Source organism: Cydia fagiglandana, chromosome 8 (genome assembly GCF_963556715.1).
Source record: "Cydia fagiglandana chromosome 8, ilCydFagi1.1, whole genome shotgun sequence".
Classification (NCBI taxonomy): Eukaryota; Metazoa; Arthropoda; class Insecta; order Lepidoptera; family Tortricidae; genus Cydia; species Cydia fagiglandana.
The window spans coordinates 7,353,742-7,377,252 of record NC_085939.1 but is presented as its reverse complement, the minus strand read 5'-3'; the positions used below and the strand labels follow the sequence as shown (position 1 = coordinate 7,377,252).

Genomic DNA, 23,511 nt, shown 5'->3' with positions numbered 1-23,511 from the left:
GATGAAATTTTGCTTGGTTATTGTATAGTATGAGCCGAAACTAACATATAAATATCCAAAAAAAAAACCACTCCTAAGTTAGGTATTTATACGTAAAAATACAAATCTGTTTATATATTGAACCGAGTAATTCCTCCGTCCAAAATTATTTTACCAAATAAGTTATTTGTATCAGTATGTGATACTAGAAAAAAATCTAAAACTTTTGTCAAACATGAGAATATTTTTTTACGATAATTCCTTTTTTGGCGCTCATTTTCATCGGAAAATTGCTCTGCCATTTTTTCCTTCTTATATGATCTTAGAATATAATTTGGCGTAGTGGGTAAGAAAATCCAAAAAAAAATGCATACCCAAGTTTATGTATTTTTGAACTATAAAAAACTGAGAGTGGAAAATTTCTCAGCCTGATTTCTTTTTAAATATATACTAAGTAGTCACGTATATACTTAAATCCAAAATATCCAAAAGAACTGTCATCCCTTGTACACTGCTCCCGATATGTTTAGTTTTGAATACGCTCGTAATTTTTTTGGATGTTTTTATAGTTGAATGGAAAGAAAACTGTGAACTTAATTCAATAAATAAAATGGATAGAGAAATTTTCCACAGCGAGTAAAAAGGCAATTTCTGAAAAAAAGTATAGTTACATGGTAAATTTTTTAGATTTTCAATTTGTATGTATAAATCGGCAATAAAATGGCATTCCAGTGAAAAAATTAGAATGAGCAATTTTCCGGTCCAAGCCACGCCAAAAAATTATATTTTGTTAATATTGGTATTACTGCGGGGATTTTTTTTTTGATATTTCATATATTGTTGCAATACGTTACATGAACATGTCCGGAGAAGAAAGTTTAAACGGAGCAATTTTCCGTAAAAAGATATTAACGATTTAAGACTTTAGGTATTTACTTAACCTCGTGCCGCCCAATGTACATTAGGATGTACACTCAGTTTCGATGGAATGTCAACCTTAATTAAAAACAAAGTAGGTAGCATTTCATTTGTCTTGTAAAATTTTCGAACAAATGAAATTCAACCCAATTGGAAATACAACAAGATTCTAACTTCCTTGGCAATAATTTTGTATGGTGGGCGGCACGAGGTTAAATACTATTATTATTATTCTTTGGAAATTTATACAATACTTTTTATTTATTGATACTTTATCATACTGTAAAGCTTTTTCTGGCTGAGGAATTACTGCGGGGTTCACTACCTTTATTTACTACACTATAAATCGTTTGCCTCGAATGTCTATAAATTAACAGTATATGATTGTTGTCGTTATAATTATAATATTTGTATAGTTCCTACCTAATGTTACCTCCTGATAAATGATGTTGTTCAATTTTTTATTCTTATCGTTTAGTAATCTGTTAAGCTTCACGTTATAAATTCACAATACTACATCACAACCGGAAACTATAATTTCCTTAGTCATCGTTAAGCCAAGAAAATGAATTTTGGTTATTAAATACCATTACACTCTTAAAAAAAAGGAAGTAGGTGCCTGATTAAAAAAAACTGATGTATGGACAATTCCAAAATGTTGAAATATAAGTAATCGAATACAAAATTTTAGTTAAGTTTTATACGTGTAAAGGAGCCCATGGATTACCAGTTCGCCGGACTATATCAGCCTGTCAGTTGTTCGGAACGGTCATCTTTTCCGATTCACTGACAGGCTGATATCGTCTGGCGAACTGATAACCTGTAAGGCCTTTAAGGACCGATACAGATGAACTACAACCCGATTACAATTAGTATGAGATCTGCACGCGAACTGCAACGTCGGTCAGTTCCCATACAAGTTAGAGTCGGGTTGCAATGCAATCCGTCTGTACTGGCCGTATTTGAACTTACCGACAGCACCCATCCTGAGGTAGAAGCTTCCGTAGTGGTGAGTTCTCGTGCTGAGAGCGAACCCGAGGGAGAGCCGCTTCGCAGCGTTCGACGGCATCTGGTACTGCGGGTGCGGCGCGGTGGCGGTGCTGCGGTCCGTGCGCGAAGAACACGAGTCCGACTCGGAGGGAGACGAACTTGAGTCTGATTCTAGATAATGAAAATATTCTTATAATATTATTTTTTTCTAAATATCTCTTAGAGTCGCACCAATAAAAGTCTGCAGCGGATTTGATAGCCCACGCAGTGTAAGTGTTATTTATACGTCATAATTTCATAGAAGTTTGACGTTTAAAATGACACTTGCACTGCGTGGGCTATCAAAATCGCTGCAGACTTTTTATTGTCTGACTATACCAAGAATAGCCACTTTACAAAACAATGTGAAAGTGTTCAAATTGCTTTGTAATGATTCGCCGGATTCTTGTTTCATTGGATTCCTGTTTTGCCGGATTTTCTTTAGGACGTCACAATTCTAAATCCGAGTAGGCATTATACGAGAATTCGACGAAACACCCATCCGGCGAAATCGGGAACTAACCAAATTGTTGTGGTGTGACCTGCGGGCGCAGCACGGTTCCATTTTTATCGACTATCACTATGCGCGTCCCTTTCGCACTTACAAACTTGTTAGAACGTGACAGGCATGGTGACAAGGGATAAAAACGCGACCGTGCTAGGCCGCCTGTACGGATATAATGGTCGTATCTGTCTACGTGACAGCGTGATAAAACGGTGTCCGTCTCTTTTTAACCCGCAGAGTTAAAAAGTGACAGCTGTTTTATCATGTAGATAAATGTGTAGATTTCGATAATTATGTTGAAGTTATACTTACTACCAACGACAGGGGAATCAGCGCCGGACCTCGAGCGATCCCTGAGCAGCGCAGCGTACATGTAGAGCAGGAACACCATGCTGCCGATGTACAGGTACAAGTAGAAGCCCTGGACGACACAACATATATATTAATTTTCACCACACCAGCTCGGAAAGGCTTACTTTGCACTTCAAAAACTTATAGCAAAGTTGCATTTTATTCACATGTGAGGCAAAGTAAACAAATGCAAATTTTGAGTTGATTTCTTAAGTTTGCTGGTAGAATTGACTTTTAAATGATGATTTTGGATGATAAATATTTAATAACATTCATTTGTATTTCATTTGGTTTGATTTTGTATGATAAGTATTTTTACATTTAATATTTGCTTCGGGATGGTGTGGTGAAAAATTTTGTGTTCAATTTTGAAATCTTTCGCTTGCTCGGGTATCAATATGAGCACGAGCACTTACAATTTTGCCCCCTTGTAAAATAAATAACTATTAAACTAACACAATTTTTACTCATACTTTTATAACTAACACGGGACTTAATCCCGTAAAACTTAAGTTTATTTATGGCCTGACGTTTCGAGCGTGTCGTTACGCTCGTGGTCACAGGCAAACAAAACCTAAGGTTTTACACGGTTAAGTCCCGTGTTAGGTAAAAAAGGCGTATTTTGTGAACATGTTTGACGAGTGATCATTACTATCACTTCTTTTTCTTCTTCAAGTGCCATCTCCGTCCAGGAGGTCGGCGACCATATGTCTATATGTCTCTCTATGTTCAGTCATGCGAATTAATTAGTCCATCTATGTTCTTCACTTTTAACCAGTCTCTTATATTTTCAGTCCATGATGTGCGCCTTCTACCACGGCCACGCTATTACTATCACGTTTTATTATATTTTTCTTTTAATGAAAAAAAAGCAGAAAAAAACTAAAATATTTTGAAAAAAAAAACGTCAGGTTGTATATTAAAAGAGAAGATTACATAAAAAGATTACGGTACATAATTACAAATTTATGTAACCTTAAAGAAAAAATACAAACCATTTACTTTAATATTAATAGAAAAATTGAAAAGTCTTCATAGTATTCTTACCTCATAAAATGAGGGTGGAATGTAGGTAGAGATTACTTCGGCCATTGGGAAGGCGACGCCCATGACGACCAGTAGCTTGCCATACAGCGCCGAGAGGGTGGTAGCTAGTGCATCGCCTCTGTAACAAAACAATTATTATAATTCGGTCAAATTGTGTTTTTTGAAAAACTAACTAAGTATAGCCAGCATTCTATGAATGTAATATGATACCTTTGGGTATGGCGCTTTACGCAGGCTGGCGTCCCGTCCCCTCTCCCTGACGCAACCCCCCCCCCCCTTTTAGCATAAATATGTCCCGGTTGGGAGTTTTTTTTTTGTTTTTTGGGGAAAGTATACAATATAGGAAAAAAGTGTCAATGAAAAAAATGTTCCCTATTAAATTCTAAACAAAAAAGGTTATATTCATTTTTTTGATACGACGCACCATATTCATGTTATGGCTAGATGAACTTCGACAAAATTTAACCGTTGAAAAACTTGCAGAAGATCAATATAACATAGTACGTGATAGTACTAAAAGAAATCATACAGGACAATAACCTTGCAAGCTTATTTTCCGTATAAGATTTTTTTCAGTACTATCACGTACTAACTTATATTGAACTTCAACAAGTTAATACATGAATATGGTGAGTCTTACTAAAAAGTTGTATATAACCTTTTTTGTTTATAATTTATTAAGGATTATTTCTTACCTTGACACTTATTTCCTAACTCTAATACTTTTCTCAAAAATTATAAAAAACCGTAATCCGGGACATATTTCATGCTTAAAGGGGGGGTTGCGTCAGGGGGAGGGGGAGGGACGCTAGTGTGCGTAAAGCACTATATCCAAAGGTATCATACTACATTCATTGAATGCTGGCTATAATTTGTTTTTCTTGCCCATACATTAGAACATAATTTAACCGAATCATTAGAACACCTATTTAAAATAGTAGCTAGGGACACACAGAAATAAAACAGAGAGAAAATGAGAGATGAATGTTTGCCTTTTCCACCAACATTTGCGACAGAGTTGTATTACAGTAATGCAATGAATTCCATTACAATCTTCCTATTAAGTAAACTGTATTGTAATGCAGTTTACGGATGATGATGATGATAAATAGTAGATCCAATATTTAAAGTAGATCTACAGATTAACTTTTGTCAAGTAAAATGAAGTACTTATTAATACCTTAATAACCTTTGTCGCAATTATTACGAAACGGTAAAAAAAATGCATAAAAGCATTCGTTAAAATTATGCCACTTCATTTCAACTCCATTAGGTACTCTGACATCGTAGTCGATATTTTTTATTACACAAGGTAGTAAATTTAAACATATTTTTTGAGTAGTAGGAACTTATTTAAGATACTTAACAGAATAAATAAATAATAAATAAATAAATCTTTATTTCCAAAAATAAAAATTACAGAGTGTTGCAGGGGTCTCCGCACTAGGCTTCGCCTGTATCGCGGGGTACCAGGAATTATACCTTCATAAAATACTAGATGGAACATGATGCAAATGGATTTAATAAAATCCGTCGCAGCGTTTATTTAATCCGCACAACTCTGTTTCTGTCACAAACGTCACAAAGTTTTTTCAAGTGGGAATTGGTATCGTTAAAATTTAATTAAGAGAAACTTCCATGAGTCTGATAATGACACCGCAAGTTATATCTCATTATACTCTTTACAGTAGGTACATTTCAAAATGGTTTTATACTCGTACGACTCAACCGCGAGTTTGTATTATTATTTGCCAGTAATGCATGTGCATTTAGCGCAAAAATTTTCCCCTTATGTTCTTAATTCTTCCATTTCTTTTACTGTTTTAAGAGTCAACGAGTGGTCATTTCTCCATACAAACCTACTCGACTGTTTCCTCCGTGGATTTTGATGCTAGAGCAATGATTTTTTCAACACAAATTAATATTGTCAATATCTGTGTCGGAACGTTTTGCTTTTTTTGATATTTTTGTTTTTTAAGGCGCCCTTCAAAAATGGCCATAATGGCCTAATTGACTATTCCGCAATGAGAGGCATAGTATTCAAAACTAATATCAATTAGCCAAAAAAGCAAAACGGTCCGACACAGATAATTTCATAATCATTTAGATTTCCAAATTTGGTTACGATTGGTTAAGTTTTGGAGGAGGAAACAGTCGAGTACGAAACCTCGATTTTTGAGATATTTACGCAGGATTTTTCGCATTGTCCTTATCGCACTAGTTTTAGGAGCCGCTTCCGTTAGCGAGACGGGTATATTTACCTAAAATATTTAAAACTCAGCTCCTGTTTCGTCTTAAGCCCGTACAATTACCTAAAATAATGCATGATCCGTAAAGTCAGCCTATATTGAAGTGGGATAAAGTGCCATTCAATGCTGCCATCAGTCGTTTATACCAAGAGTGTTTCAGAGCGACGTAGACCAAAGAACACTAAATAATGATTGTCCAAAATAAGAAGAGCCCTTTCGAATTATCTGCAGAAGAATAATTCAAACTTACTGTGAAGGTATCTTACTGTTTTGGTTTTCCTTCCCTCGGGGACGGATCCCCTCTCGAGCGTATCACCATGGCAACGGCGTGGCATGGCTCCCCACTGCGCTGCCAACGATACCTACTTACACGAACTCAGCCTGTTTCGGGACAATGATATTGCACCAATTTCCATTCAAACTTTGGATTACGATGTCGTTAGCAATACAGATGTTGAAAAGGGGCTTCAGAAGCTTAAAAGTGAATCAACCTGTCAACTATTAATTTTGTGCCGCAGAAATTACGATTTAATTTTAGATGATAATAAAATTAGTGTTAATGAATAAAAATAACATTAAAATATTAATATGTATATTATTTATTGTGCACAAAATATTGAAATAGTGAATTAAAAAAAAAAACAGATAACAACAGGAACAGAAGAAAAACTATTTAGTAATGTATAAAATAAATTAACGAACTGAGGATGTCCATAGCCATCCAGAGTGGTAATTAATGCCGCGAGCATTATGGGCACTTTTGCACCGGTTGCGACAAGGAACGTTTGAATTTATATAACTTTTTGCATTAAAACTGCCGCAGCAAAAGTGTTAATGTTAATAAACCCAAGTATCGTTACTTAACAAACATGTTCCAAGTTTCGCATTATCCCCGTACATCTCGTGGGATATTGATTGGCGTCTACATGAATAATTTATCGTGTTATAAAAGTGATTTGTGTTTGAAGGGAATGTCACGCCCAGCTAACCCGACCCGGCTGGGCCAACACATAATTAGTAAAGTTTAACAGTCCGCGACAAAGGACCGGCTGCGGTTGTGGTCTCACAAGAATCTTCGCTGACTTTGGGTGTAATCTGATTTTACAGCTTGATTCTGCTTTGTGAAGTCTATAAACTATTTATTTACTAAACAAATACCACAGACAGACAATTAAAATAGGTAGAGTCTGTGCGGAAAGAGAAGAGTCGTGGGATTTGAGGGCGCGCCAGTGCTATTTTATGGTTTTTGCTATGCTGACAACACTGGTCACGTGATTATAGTACGACACTAAAGGTCATGATACTTGAATCCCTTTTGTTCCGGTTTTTTACCACGGCTTACTAAACGGAGCCTGGTGGTGGTGTCGGGTCCTCAACTCAATCCTCTGATTTAGCGTAGGCACTAGTTTTCTTTTTAAAACACACTTGTAGATACTAAAAAGTGACAGTGCGATTGACAAAACTGCTAAAACTAGTTAAGAATCTGCCCAGTACAACTGTAATTTTAGTACCAAACAAGATAGAGTCCCATTTATGTACTGCCTAATCTGTGCAGTCCAACAGTTATTAAAACCGGGTAGATCGGGCAGAAATTGGGCAATAGAACTGTAATTTTATCTGGGATATATTTCACCCATTGTAAACTTGACTTGTAATGTATGTGTACATTATTAATAATAAATATGAATATGAATAAAAATAGTGCATAAGTAGGTAGGCCTTATTGGGATATGTCCGGTTCTCTCATCTCACGATATTTTACTTCGCCGAAAAGTCACTGCTAAATATGAAATATAATTTCGTAACTAACAGAACCTACAAATAAAGAAATATTTTATTAAAAAAAGTTTTATTCAGAACCTAGTAAACGAACTTACAAATAAAGAAATATTTTATTAGAAAAAGTTTTATTCTTTGTAATCGATCTCAGAATTAAAATATTAAATGTCACTTATGTTTGAGCTAGCTTCAGAACAACCAGGGACACTCATAGAACTATCTTCATCTGAACTGGATGTGTTTGAATCCGGCACGTAGATAACGAATTCTTGCATATCACCTACTTAGCGGTCTTTTATTCGAGATACCGTAGGTACTTTTACACAATCCTGAAAAAGAAATTACATATAAATATGCATAAAATAGCAAGTATCAAGACTATTTGTCAGTTATTTTAAAGATCATGAATGACCTGCATATTTATGAAAATTAATATATTTTGAATGAATATACTTACCGATTATGTACCGGAGACAAGTTACTTAGGGGGCTTATTAAATAGGTAGTTATTTAATATTAAATACAACATCAATACCCGCGAATAGCGGAAACACGTTCCGTGACTTTTTGTAAGTCGATAGTCGGCTTTTAGCCGTTTTCTTCCCGCTGACAAAACCGAACAATGTTAAATATAACTTTCCTTGTGGTTTTATGTACGGTTTTATCGTGTTTTGAAAATATTATATACATAAAACTTGCGGTTTTTGTTAATAAAAATATACAATGACAGAAGTTTGTTTACTTTTTACAAGACAGGTGTCAAAGGTTTGATTGCCATATAAAATTTAAAATGTTAGTTCCCGTTTCTGCCACGACTCTTCTCTTTCCGCACAGACTCTACTAAGGTTGTATGACCAAAATAGTAAAACGAATCCGCAAAAACTCTTCCAAGCTTTTTGTCCCAAATATAGGTACCTATTCATTGTTTATCCGATATGACGTCATGATGTTCCCCTCAAGGAATGGTGACGTCACGGGATTCAGAGAAAATAGAACAGTGAATCAGCTCCAAACTATTCATAAACATTACACTTAAATGCAATAGGTAGTTATTTACACACAACCCAATTTTAAATTTCTTTCAACTTTCCTAATTACCTACCCAGTTAGAGGACAAAAGGAAAATTTCCTAACCGAAGTATTATTTTCAGTGGAAACCCGTGGGATTCATTGTTAATGTTCAGCATTATTCCCGAGATGGTTGTTTTGTTTGCACAAAGTAAACGGGAATACGGCTCTTGAGATGGCGGTATGTGGATATTACACGGAACAAGTACGAGTAGGTACCAGACCTATTCGGCGTTGATGTTCAAACGATAAGCGGTAGAATATGTGACTTTTATCGGTTTCGGATACCTTTTAATAATTTTTTTTGGCTTGTTTGTGAAATACTGTGAAAAAAATTGAACACAACGAATTCTATCACATAACTAAAGTGTCTTAAACCAGTAAAGATGTATACATATATACCAACCATAACCATCACTATTATATCTATACCATCAATATGGTTGCATTTTATTGTGACAGTACATATCAGTATCTATCCGGCCAGAGATGATTTTGGCGAGCTCGTAAAAATCCTGATTATGAGCCTGTGGCGACTTAAAGTACTCACGCTCAGCTGCGTAAGTAAGTACCCTCCACACGATCAACCGCTGTCCGCTCCACACGTAGTTACTCCGGGGCTAATTCGAAGTGCGCTAGTCTACACAGTGACACCGCCGAGAGCTTTTCATTAGAGTGCATATTCACAGGGGAAAATGCAATTTTCCCGCCAAGTGCAAATTGTGCCACTAGGGATGGGAATGTTGTACCGCCATTGTAGGACCGGAAAGCAAGACAACAGTGTGTACACATTCAAGACTCAAATTAAATTTTGCGAAAGAATATTTACTTACATACTTTTCTGTTTCAAATAGGGATTTACAAATTATTACTTAAGCCCGCCATTCATATAAAAGTTACAATATAATATAATGTAATTATTTTTGCCCGGGTCATTTCTTGGGAATAATTTGGAACGGACCCCAGTCTCCCTAACTGAGACGTGGCAAAATCCAGGGACAACGCGTGGAAGGTGAATGTGTGATTATTATCTATCTATATATATAAATGCAAGTGTCCTGACTGACTGACTGACTGACTGACTGACTGATTCATCAACGCAGAGCCGAAACTACAAAAGCCAGAAAGTTGAAATTTGCACACCAGATTGCATTTATAAAGTGTACAAGAGATAAGAAGCGATTTTGAGAAATTCAACCCCTACGGGGGTTAAAAAGGGGATGAAAGTTTGTATGGGGTTAAAGTTTTCTTTTAAGCTAGGAATTTTAAACTTCGTAAAAAGATATATTATTAAAATACAAGAAAAATAATTTCAGCGTTTTTGAAAATTCATCCCCTAAGGTGGTGAAAAAGGGGTTGAAAGTTTGTATGGAAATAAAAATATTTTTCGAGTGGTTGAGTTGAATCTTTGTATTTAGGGATATTATTAGAAGACGAGAAAAGTGATTTCCGGGTTTTGTAAAATTCATCCCCTAACAGGGTTAAAAAGGGGTTGAAAATTTGAATCCATTATAAATGCTTTGAAACTTCTTGGAAAGGCATAATAGCCCATAAAAAAAAAAGTGATTGCAACGTTTTTGGAAATTCAACCCCTAAGGGGGTTAAAAAGGGGATGAAAGTTCGTCTTCGGGTGCAAATTTTATTTTAAGCTAGGAACTTGAAACTTTGTAAAAAAGTATCAAATTCAAATACAATAAAACTAATTTCAGCGTTTTAGGAAATTCATCCCCCCCAGGTGGTGCAAAAGGGGTTGAAAGTTTGTATGGATATGAATTTTTTTTTCTATTGCGGGACTTGAGTCTTTGTATTTGGGGATATTATTAGAAGACAATAAAAGTAATTTCAGCGTTTTGTAAAATTCATCCCCTAACAGGGTTAAAAATGGGATGAAAGTTTGTATGGGGTTAAAGTTTTCTTTTGAGCTAGGAATTTGAAACTTCGTTAAAAGATATATTATTAAAATACAAGAAAACTAATTTTAGCGTTTTTGAAAATTCATCCCCTAAGGTGGTGAAAAAGGGGTTGAAAGTTTGTATGGAAATCAAAAATTTTTTCGAGTGGTTGAGTTGAATCTTTGTATTTAGGGATATTATTAGAAGACGAGAAAAGTAATTTCAGGGTTTTGTAAAATTCATCCCCTAACAGGGTTAAAAAGGGATTGAAAATTTGAATCCATTATAAATGCTTTGAAGCTTCTTAGAAAGGCATAATAGCCCATTACAAAAAAAAGTGATTGCAACGTTTTTGGAAATTCAACCCCTAAGGGGGTTAAAAAGGGGATGAAAGTTCGTCTTCGGGTGCAAATTTTATTTTAAGCTAGGAACTTGAAACTTTGTAAAAACATTTTAAATTAAAATACAAGAAAACTAATATCAGCGTTTTTGAAAATTCATCCCCTATGGTGGTGAAAACGGGGTTGAAAGTTTGTATGGATATCATAAATTTTTTCGATCGCGGGATTTGAATCTTTGTATTTGGGGATATTATTAGAAGACAATAAAAGCGATCTCAGCGATTTGTAAAATTCATCCCCTAACAGGGTTAAAATGGGGTTCAAAGTTTGAATCCATTACAAATGCTTTGAAACTTCTTAGAAAGAAATAATAGCCGATTACAAAAAAAAGTTATTGCAACCCCTAAGGGGGTTAAAAAAGGGGATGAAAGTTCGTCTTTGGGTGTAAATTTAATTTTAAGCTAGGAACTTGAACTTTTTGCAAAAAAGGTATTAAATTAAAAAACATGAAAACTAATTCAAGCATTTTTGAAAATCATCCCCCAAGGTGGTGAGAAAGGGGTTGAAAGTTTGTATGGAGATCAGATATTTTGTGAGTGCGGAACTTGAATCTTTGTATAAAGGCATAGGTACCTAATTATGAGAATACAAGAAAAGTAATTTCAGCAACCAACATCAAAATCCACTTGACTTAAAACTTCATACAACTTGCTAAAAAAGAAAAGTACTTAATTTCAACATTGCTTGGATATGAAAATTATATGTACTAAAGATGTAAAATGTTGAAGATAAGATTCCACGCGGACGAAGTCGCGGGCAACAGCTAGTTTCTAATAAAGCTTAATTTCAAAAGGATGCAGCTTCAGCAAAAACAGCAAGAATCTATAAGTATAGCAACCAACACTATTTTCAAGTGAAAAATTACGTTCAATGAGACGGGAAACCGCTGGCTAGTATTGCATTAAAGCGCCCACGGTCGATTAGATTAAATTTTTCCCCACTCTGAACTGCCGAGAAGGGGCGAACACTTTAGGTTGGAAGCTTTTACTACTCCTGTAATTTATTACGGCGCCGTGCGCTCAGCGATCACATTTTTCACTATGGCAATTTTATCCAGCCAATCATTGGTCGGAGTCTATTTCGGGCTAGTTCTTATCTGGTGTCTCATTTATTTCAAGCTCAATGAGACGTGCATGAAAGAGACCGCCACTGAAAGGAAAGTGTTTATTTTCCCCCTTTCAGTTTACATACCTACCTACCTATATGAGTTTGCTATCCATGACTTCAGGGATAGCGAATAAGGATTAATCTAATAATGAATTTGGTCGGATGCAATACTAACAAAGCGGGTCTAGTAGGTATTTTAATTCAAACACAAACTAAACAGCAAATAACGTCGCGTTGGTGTATTTGAAATGTAAATGATACAGCAAATATTTCGATTAACATTTGAAAGCATGACGGAGACTGAATTGGACTAAACGAGAGTTTTGTTTGATATTTAATTGAAAACTTGCTCGCTTTGCCACTGTCAGAGAAAAATTGTATTTGCTTATACATTTTTTGTGTAGGTGCACCAAATCAGGAGTCGTGGAAATTAAGGGCAAAGGCTTTGCCCAGCAGTGGGACACTCAAATAGTATAGGTGAATGCCTCAATCACATAATTTCCATTATGCTATAAATCGGGATAAAACCCATAGCTTGGTAAAAAGCCAAAAAATCTTGCGAATGAAAAGCACCTACTTAATTGGTTTTCTAGTAAAAAAAGGTATAACTCCCGAGGCAGTCCGTAACTCCCGCGAGAACAATATTTATTTATTTATTTTATTTATATTATTTTTATTTATTTATTTAATATAGACCTTTGTCCTTCAGTATTTATTATTTTCGCGTTTTCGGGATTGGCCCCATAGTAAAAGTTGCTCAGTATGACCCACATATTTAACCCCTCACAGTTTGGTCAGTGATAACAATAGCACTCAGTATACGTATAGGAGTATCTAAATGCAGTCTGCACCAATTAATTACGTTAGTTATCTGTGAGTGCTCTAGACGCCGCTCTCACAAAGGCGTGTCGCAATCAGAAGCGTAAAGAGGCATGCCGAGAGGTCGCAATATATCAGCAGGAAGAGGTGCTGAAGTGACGGCCTGATATCGGAAATAACTTCAGTTCAACTGCATTACTTCAATGAAAACCTTTTTGACAGTTTGTGACAGACCGATTTATAATTGGGAGGATGACCTACGTTCGACCGGGCCGTGTTCGGGCCGGAGCTTCCGGCGGATACTTTTTTATGGAAAGCATCACGTGATCGCCTGTCATGTCATAGAAAGTTAATATAAGAGCCGGAGGCTCCGGCCCGGACATGGCCCGGTCTAACGTGACGTGAGTCATCCTCTTTACGCAATAACGCCCTATTGACAAAAAGTTACACACCTGTACATGTATATGTGACGTCCCACAGGTAAAGGTACCTCATGGCGGTTGGAGTTTACGCTATTATTAACGTCGCTCCAATATTATTACGGCGCTATGCGACGTAAGCGCCAGCCGCCAATAAGGTACCTTTTGTAGTGGAACGTCACACATTTTCTCAAAAAATGTGACGTTTTTAAGCAAAAGGCATGCTTTGTCGCTTGCTATAAGAACGCGTTGACAGGTTTTATGCATACAGATTCAAGCGAATATCGTCCTTATGGTAAGCGGCTAAGTGGACCTTTTTGGTTGAAAACGTCACAAAGAAGTTAAACGGATTTTTAAGTGTTCCACTCACGCGCTGATGAGATGCACATGTGGTATGGTGGGCGAGGGGCGGGTGTGGCGCGCGGGGGGCAGCGGGGCGTGCGCCGAGCCCCCGGGGTACAGCACCGGCTGCAGGGACAGCGAGCCGCCGAGGGACAGCGATGGGGGGCTAGAACACCTGTGAACAACCCATTGGTGTAAGCGTTGCAGCTGGCGCATGTGGCACTGCGAGTCAGCCAGCATCTTCAAGGCAGGTCAGTTAACATTCCATTTCTAACCGCAGCTGCACTCCCGGTACTGAACGCGTCGCTGTCATTGTCAATTTTCATACTAAAATGAACAGTAATGCAGCTGCGATTAGAAATGGAATGTTACGGTAAAGCGTAGGACCTAAGAAGCATATTGGACAGTCGACGTCAAAGATATGTTTACAGTTTTCGCCTTATTATAAAGGAGTAAGGTGCAAAAGTGTAAACATATTTTTGGCGTCGACTGGACACCGTAAAATTAGGTAACTTTAGTCCTTTAGTATGACTATGGTTCAGTTTTTAACGTTAATTCTTAACGAGCCTTTATGATTTATCATCATCATTATCTCAGTCATAAGACGTCCATGATTTATACTCATTACATTTATTTGGAGCTTATATACACTAACGGTCTTTCTATATTCTGATATACTTAATGTAATATGAAAAATACTTATACATATTATTGGAACTTGAATTTGGACCATAGTTGTAAGACGGTAACTTTTACTTAAAAATACAATGAAAAAATTTACCATACACAATAATTCGGCCCGCAATGTAGGTAAAGCAACACACAAGTTACGAGTCATGTCATGTTATGTCTCGTAATGTTTGCAGTAGGTACTATGCAGTATGCTCGCTAAAAAATTAATAACGGGGCCATAATTAAGTGTAGCTTAATAAAACTTTTTAAATCATGATTACATGGGTAAATTATATGTCAGATTTGTTTTTTTGCCCGAATTGGATTTACACGCTGTATATGTAGCAACTTTTACAATGGGACCAACCCCGAAATCGCGAAAAAAAAATTACTCTCCCATAGAAAATGGACCAGCCAAAATGTATAAAAACAGCCAAATTTTTATTCCGCGATTACGGGGTTGGTCCCATATTAAAAGTTGCTCAGTATAATCCCAAAATTTTCCTGGCAAAGGGAATACAGTTATTTTTAAGCCTATAAGTATTAAAATCGACTGCCTTAAATATGAATTGAAATCCATTTTAATCATTCGTCTTTCATGTCTGCATAAATATCAAAGAAGCATAATTTTGGGGTACCTATTTCTCTAAATTTATGCTTCAAATATCGTTGAATACGGCCCAAAAGAGACGGTACCTATTTACATTATCCGTAAATTGTTACCTAACCATAATTTTCTCCGAGTTTAGCCCCTATAATTCAGTTTTTACGCCTCCCTGAGGCCTTGTTCGGAGTTCATTACAATCTAGTTAGCCCTTCCATTTTATTCCACAGTGGCAGGTATACACACAAATACATTGTTTAAATTATATAGTATATCTTCAAAAACATATCAAATCTTATTTAAATTTAAAATAGGTAGGTAGGACACTCCTCCATAAACTAAGCTACCTAATTGTTTTGCCTGACTGTGCAAAATTTTAAATTACTTTTGATCTGCGGTTATCAGATCCATATTTGTTTACAGGAGAACTGACAGAAGGAGGAGGGTTCATTATTGCCATAGTCATCACTTACTTCAGCGGTGACTCCATATGCACTCGATGAGATGAACAAGAAGGCGCGGGCTGCGAGTGAGGAGGCAGAGGCGGGGGACTGCTGTGCCGGCTCAGCGTCTCCGGCGACACCAGCGCAGCCCCCGCCGACGCCGGGCTCGGCAGTGGAGGCGCCGAGCCCCGACTCGGCTCGGACTCACGGCTGGACTCGAACGTCGTGCGCGACACGTGAGACCCTCCCGACATGTTGTTTGCAGGGATCGAGTAGCAACTGTAACAAACGGACGACGCTTAATCTAGCTGTCAATACCGCAACTCGACATCTGAGTAATGTTCTGTAACTAATGGTGTTTTCAGTAAGCCTTCGCGCTGTGGAGGTGCCTATTTATGGACATTTTTGTAGGTATATTTATTGATAGCGAAATTTAAAAAAAACCGTTCTCAATGACACTATCACACTAGATCAAAGTTCGAAATCAAATCTGAAATTGTGCATAATGTTATAAGAGGCCCCATATTCATGCTAGACCATTTGACATTCACGATTATAAAATTCATTAATTCTATTGAAATATCTTACCTTATTAAATACTTCACAAAAAAACATACTAAGTGCGAGTCCCACTCGGGCCCCAAGGGTTCAGTATATTAATTTAATACAATGTTTTTGTTCGTAAGATGACTCACGCTTGACTCTTTTTGTAGGTTTTTTGATAATTAACTGCAATTTAATTTAGACGCATAAGTTTCGGCGATAAAAGGGGAAATTGAGGTATTTTGTCAATAACTTTTCAGAAAAGATTATCTGGATATGAAGCTTGAAAGAATAGGAAAACCACTTTTTTAGGCTTTTAGCAGCATGCAGCCAAAAATTTCACACCAGACCACAAACCACAAATCTAAAGGGGCCCACAGATTAACAGTTCGCCTGACGATATCAGCCTGTCAGTTAAACGCAAAATTTGATAGCTCCGAACAATAAAATTGACAGGCTGATATCTTTCAGCGAACTGGTAATCTGTGGGCCCCTTAAAAATAGGGTAATGAGTTTAAGATCTGTTGATTTAATACACCTTGTGTATGTATACAGACATTCATCAAGCGATTGTTCCGCCGAAATATACGAGTAAATTATGGAAACACACGTCTAAAAGAAAAATTACCTACTTCCTACCTGTCATGGCATTTTACAATCTACATATACCTACCATATTGTACCATATGTAGGTGTCGAACTCGACTCGCGTCTTATTTGTGTATGTAAATCGACTTGTCAGCGTATAACCGCGAAAATCGAAGTTCGCAAATTGCGGGCATTTTTCTCTGTCACTCTTATTACGCCTTCATTGGAGTAAAAGAGAAAGATCCCCGCAATTTGCGAATTTCGGTTTTCGCGGTAGCCGCTCAGATCAGTAAATTGCTGCCTTTAAATATTACCTATAGATGGTTATAGATTTAAAGCTTGCTGCTCCATGTATTAACTCCTTCCATTAGACAACTAGAGATTCGATCTGGTAGACTTTTAGGATGACTATTATTATAACAACGAAACAGACAAGCGGCGCGATTCGGGAAATGAATTAGAGATTAACTAGAAACGATATAGTAAAGATAATATCTTTACTATAATAATATCGTTTCTAGTTAATCTCTAATTCATTCAATAGTCTCTAATTTATTCAATAGTGAAGATATTATCTTCACTATTTCATATCTAGTGAATATCTAATTCATTGCCCGAATCGCGGCGCCAGCCGCGATAAGGTACCCTTTGCAGTGGAACGTCACATATCTTTACTATTTCATATCTAGTGAGTCTCTAATTCATTTCCCGAATCGAGCCGAAAGACTAAATTATACCTATTATAAAATTGACCTCTTAAATTAAATCGAGAATAAGTAGTCCGTATTAAATTGTATAATTGTATATTTCGTAAATTCTTTTTATGAAGAACCCTTATAGAACAGATTCTCTTTAAAGATTTTATAACGAAAACCCTTATCCGAGCCATGCTGACCCAAGATGCTGACCCAAGAATCTGTGAAAAATTCATAATAGGAAATTGTCTTCATGAAAGCCAGCAAGCAAGATTGAACGACCACAGGCCAATTCGAACTAACACTGACATAATAATTATATTTGAATCATGTTATTTAGAAAGTTACCGTGTATTTCGCTCGTACTCGTCCGTACATGTATTGGCGAGGGCCAAACGCACGATAGCTAAATAATGACGATAACAAATATCACGCTGGGGGGTTATCACGAAAACCGAAATTCGCAAATTGCGGGGACCATTCTCTTTTATTCCAGTGAAGGCGTAATTAGAGTGGCATAGAAAGATGCTCACAATTTGCGAACTTCAATTTTCGCCGTTATAGCCCTTATGTCAGTGATGTCATTTAGTAGGTAATCGTGCGCCTCGCTCGCGCCAATACGTAAGGCCGATAGCTAAATGACATAATTTTGATATCATGCTGATGTCAGTATACTTGCGAATTGGCCTGTCAGTCTTAAGGCTGCAGACAGCCAGTTGTCTTTTAAGGGTTTCATCATCATCATATGAGCCAGAGGACGTCCACTGCTGGACACTGTATTTTAAGGGTTTACTTTTGTCTAATAGATCCATATAGATCCTAAAGATAAATTCTCGTGAGTAAGTAGTTAGGAACGGGCAGCGTAACGACTTTGTGGCTTTGTACTCGAAGCGGAATTTAAAGATTGATAGTCTCTTTCTTTCTTTCTTTAATTTAATTAAAGAAAAATTATTAGTTTAATAATAATAAATAATAAATATAGAAAATAAATATATAAATAAATAATAAATATATAAATAATAAATATATTTAATTTATAATTATTTTAATTTTGTAATTTTTTATTTTATTTTTTTATTTCTCATTTTACTCGTGCAATGCAATATTTTTTGAGAGTAAATATCTAGTGACAAACATTAAAACCACAATCAAAACCAACACGCAATCTAATACATATTCCTGTAAACTTCTAATCATTAAATTAAAATCAAATTAATGTTACGCGAATTGAAAAACGAATTTCTCACGCAACGAAGATCCACAAATCGAATCGCAGACGCCGCCGAACGCCATTTCCTCGTCCAATATCGTCTGGTAACTTTCTCAACCCTGTATTTACGGCACTCGATTGCGAAATATGGGCCTTATTTTATTCAGATTAAGGTTGCTTTTAGGGGATGAGAATTCAGTGAAATACGAGTTTGTGAAAAGCAGCAGTTCAATATGGCGTTCGATTTCCGGGCGCGACGAGTAAACGGTTTATGTCGGATTACAGGCAACGTTTATTTTAATCAGCCAATGCTGAATCGCTCTTTGGACAGAGCTCATGGGATCAAGCCGTGATCGCTTTGTGATGCGAACAACAAACGAAATTACGCTTCAGGTGCCGTGAGGGATTGTGACCAGTGTAATTAAGGCTGCAAGCTATTTTAAAATTTAAATTTGTTGCTGTCATTTCATTCTTGTACATGGAATCATATAGGTAGAGTTCACATGCAAGTTTCCACTTAGAAAATTCCCATTCGGATAAAGGATATTTCATGTGGCATAGAAATCTAAACTAACTGTAAGAAGGTTTGGCAGTACTCGCGCAGAAAAAATACCGAGAATATTTCATGGGAACTTTACAGTATTTGTTTCGATATCTATGTAAACGCGTGTTTTGACAAAAAAAAACAATAGTCTCGTACAAACTGGCTTAGGATGGTATTCCACCTGTCCAATTTCTTGGTCCAATGTGTATTTTAGTCTCACATTTTGCTTAATGATAGAGTGAGACGCAATGCACATTGGACCAAGAAATTGGACAGGTGGAATACCCCCTAATCCGCTCGTTATCAACTATACTAGCGTGGCTATATTATGTACCTACCTTGAAACCAGAAGGTGTATACCCACATACAGCGGATAGTTATTAATTACCTAACATTTCTAAAGATGAAAAAGGACAACAAGGTAAATTCAATATTAATTAAATTACCCGAAGCCCAAACCTACGTACCTACGTGTCATATTGATGCTGGAGCATTCCACGGGGTGTCCCGTACAAACGCATTTTATTTGCTGTGTTGCGTCTTTTTGCTCGGCATTTATTCGGCAGGCGATTATTTTTCTGTGCATATTTTTGACCATTTGTCATAGAAAAGGAAACTCTTATACCTTTAAATCTTCAGAAACTTCGCGTTTGTACGGGACAACGGTAGACAATTTCATGGAATGCTCCTGCTATGTACCTAATAGATAATTTTGTCTTAGCAGTGAAAGAGAAACTAGGAGGAAATCACGATATTAATGAGGCAGACTGGAATTAAAATGTGTATTTTGATTAACTAGAAGACACATTCAACAGTTTTACCTTTTAAAGAGGCAGAATTCATACCTATTTAAGTATGTAACAAGACAACAAAATTGCTTTTTGTTTAAACTTAAAAAATCTACAACTAATACCCGACTGGACCTGGGTATGTCCTTAAACTACGCCCAAGACCACCGGTGGATGGGCAGCAGCGTCCCTCAAATTCAGTGTAGGTACTCGACTGCGATCGCCAACCCGCCTGCCAAGCGTGGCGATTATGGCATTCACCCCCCATAAAAGGGGGAGGCCTATGTTCAGCAGTGGACGTCTTATGGCTGAGATGATGACCCGACTAGAGTCTATGCGGAAAGAGTCATAAAATGGTTTGGTTCCTTTATATCCACGACCATTCTCCACTTGTTTCTATTCCACAGGAATGGGCCCAGCAGCGCACCCCGTACGTACCCCCGACTTTTTTTAGGGAGAGGGCTCTGATGGCACCCGGCCATAGTGGCCGCTGGTATAAAGGCGCCGAAGGTTCCCGATATTGGAATTCAGTAAGATGTAAGTTACCTATAGCGGAAGCAGTTATAAAGTTGACCCAAAAATTTTTTATTAAGCTATGAGCTTCATCACATATGTTCCTTGAGTAATTCTAAGCATTTCAAGCCTGGGAGGCAATAAGAAATGTGTGTCTACTCGGATTTGTAATGGATTCAAACTTTCAACCCCTTTTTAACCCTGTTAGGGGATGAATTTTACAAAACGCTGAAATTACTTTTCCTGTCTTTTAATAATATCCCCAAATACAAAGATTCAAGTCCCGCGTTCGAAAATTTTTTTGATATCCATACAAACTTTCAACCCCTTTTTCACCACCTTAGGGGATGAATTTTCAAAAACGCTGAAATTAGTTTTCTTGTATTTTAATAATATATCGTTTTACGAAGTTTCAAATTCCTAGCTTAAAATAAAACTTGAACCCCATACAAACTTTCATCCCCTTTTTAACCCCCTTAGGGGTTGAATTTCTCAAAATCGCTTCTTATCTCTTGTACACTTTATAAATGTAATCTAGTGTGCAAATTTCAACTTTCTACCTTTTGTAGTTTCGGCTCCGCGTAGCAAAAATCTCCAACCAAATTTTTCACCTTTTTACGTTTTTCTTGTAAAATTACTATGAAACTGAAAATAACAAATATCAGCAATGAATTCTACGTCTTTGGTTTATACGAAAATGATACCAAACTTGCCCTAGTACCCACCAGGATCAGAATAGATTTTTTTTAAAGATGACGGGTGGAGGCCGTCTTTGTACCCCACCCTCCCCCCCACTTCAGGCTAGAAATGCTTAGAATTACTCAAATATCAGATGTGATGAAGCTCATAGCTTAATAAAAAAATTTTGGGTCATGTATGGGAGCGTTACATAACTGATTCCAGTACTACACTATTCATAGCGATCAAACAAACAACCTCTCCTTACTTCGCCGTAGAAAACTGTTAATCACCCTTATTTATTTACTTAGCTATCTAAGTTAATAAATAAGAGTATACCACAAGCGTCAATCCCGCTGTCTCTGGCACTGGGCCGGCCCGTAGTGTCTGGTGTCGTAGCGCTCGCTTTCGTTGGCACGCCGCCGCCGCCGTGATCAATGGACGGCTACGTCTGCAGGGCTCTTGTTGCCACCACTTACAGGACTTTTGACTTGGAAGTCGAGGAGCGACTTTCCAAATTCAAAAATCCAACTTGATCCGATAGATTTGCATCTCGCCTACACTAGTATTAAAAAGAGATATTCATGGCGAATGTTGTCAAATTAAACCCAAGCAATGCACTTTAAAGTTTACACTAATACTTAAAAGCCACTGTACCCTATGGCGAAGTGTAATGTTTATAGCGTAACAAATAAGCGACGTCATTATAACTGATGTGACCGTACATTGAAAATAATATTTCATTAATATGAAAATGAAAAAATCTAAACACTTAAAATTTTTAAATGTTGTTCAGCTGGGACTATTTAGTCGGTAAGTATTGAGAATACACAATTACGGTCTACGTCTACGTTCAACGTAGTAGCAGAATTCTTTGTTTTCTCTTTTGATTCACTGCTGGCTGGTTAGGAATCTTGTTTTGAAACGTCCTTCGTTGATTTTTTTTCTTATGTCGCTTTGATTTTGTTTTACGAACGGCAGCTGGCAACTGCCTTTTGTTCCTCATTCGTTTGTTTTATTTAACCAATAAAATGTCGAGATACTTTATGCACGAACTAAAGCACAAAATTATCGATAAAACTTAGATCGCCTTATTTTTAGACAGTAATTATAATAAATAAAAAAAATACAAAATGTATGCATTTATTAACATTCCTACATAAATAAGTAGTAGGTACAACCTTGACTTTCTAAGGACCTCTTCTCGAGTAAAAAAAGAAAAAAAATGTATATACGTGTAACTAAATGTGAATCTTTTTTAAGGAATAATAAAGGCTATAATAATAATAATAACAACCTTCATTTTATAAGTAAATAGGAACCTAGATAGGTTGGGACCAAGCTAATTTTCCATAGACTTTGCAGTACCAGAGTGTAAGTGTCACCGTAACGTGCCTTCCATCCTTCCGCAGAACTAGATTCCCATCTGCATTCAACATTAAGGCAATGATAGAGCATACTACATTATAGTTGTGATGATCATCAACTCTGGCTTATATATACCTAGCAATGCACGCACGAGAACTTTCCAAAGTTGCGAAACTTTCCACATGAGAAATTCTCGGTAACTTCTGAGAATGTTCTCGAGAACGAGAATTTATTTATTTATCGTAGTTTATACCATGAATATTCACGATAGTTTAGGTGTAGTCCTTACCCCCAGAAAATTCCGACTTTTGGTCGTCCGCTTCCGGGCAGAAAAATGTATGACGGCCCGGCCAAACGGTCAGACTTAGGTGGGGGGTGCTTGACCAAATGTCATAGAGGGATCATGGTAGTTTTTGACGCCGCCATTTTTTTTCAATATGGCCGACTTTTTTTTTAAACCGTTTGAATTTTGTCCTAGCGCCCTGAAATTTTGGTGACGGAATCTCGGGGTCCCCTAGATACCTACGAAAAATTTTTTTTTGGAAAAATTAGACAATTGCTGGAAAACTGGCCACTTTTATTTTGTATGGCAACTTTTAAACGGTGCGTGATAGGTGGAAGGTGCTCGACCAAATATCATAGAGGGCCCCGAGACAAAACAAACTGCATTAAAAAAAATCAAAATGGCCGACTTTTTTTTTAATTTTTTCAAGTTGGTCCGAGCGCGCTGAGATTTGGCATGGCGGGAGATAGAGGCCTCTAGATTCTAATGAAACTAAAAAAAAATTTTGGAAAAATTTGTCGAAAATCGAAATGTTCTCTGATATAAAAGTGAGAATTTAAGCAACTTATTGGTAAATTTATCACATCAACAAAATAGCTAACTGTAATAGACAATAATATATCCATAATAACATTTAGTTTTAAGTTATGCCTATTTAAACTTTATTTCAAGTATAT

The 23,511-nt window shown here is 36.8% G+C and overlaps 1 protein-coding gene across 2 annotated transcripts in view; it reads right to left on the bottom strand.

The window, feature by feature from the left end:
• Positions 1-23,511, bottom strand: part of LOC134666594 (proton channel OtopLc-like) — a 68,724-nt gene that overhangs the window by 15,923 nt on the left and 29,290 nt on the right. For both annotated transcript variants that reach the window (XM_063523807.1, XM_063523808.1), the window contains exons 2-6: positions 15,655-15,903; positions 13,934-14,080; positions 3,830-3,947; positions 2,744-2,852; positions 1,870-2,058 (exon numbers count right to left, since the gene is read on the bottom strand). In XM_063523807.1, the coding sequence (XP_063379877.1) occupies positions 1,870-2,058; positions 2,744-2,852; positions 3,830-3,947; positions 13,934-14,080; positions 15,655-15,903 (812 nt within the window). The remainder of the gene's footprint in view (positions 1-1,869; positions 2,059-2,743; positions 2,853-3,829; positions 3,948-13,933; positions 14,081-15,654; positions 15,904-23,511) is intronic.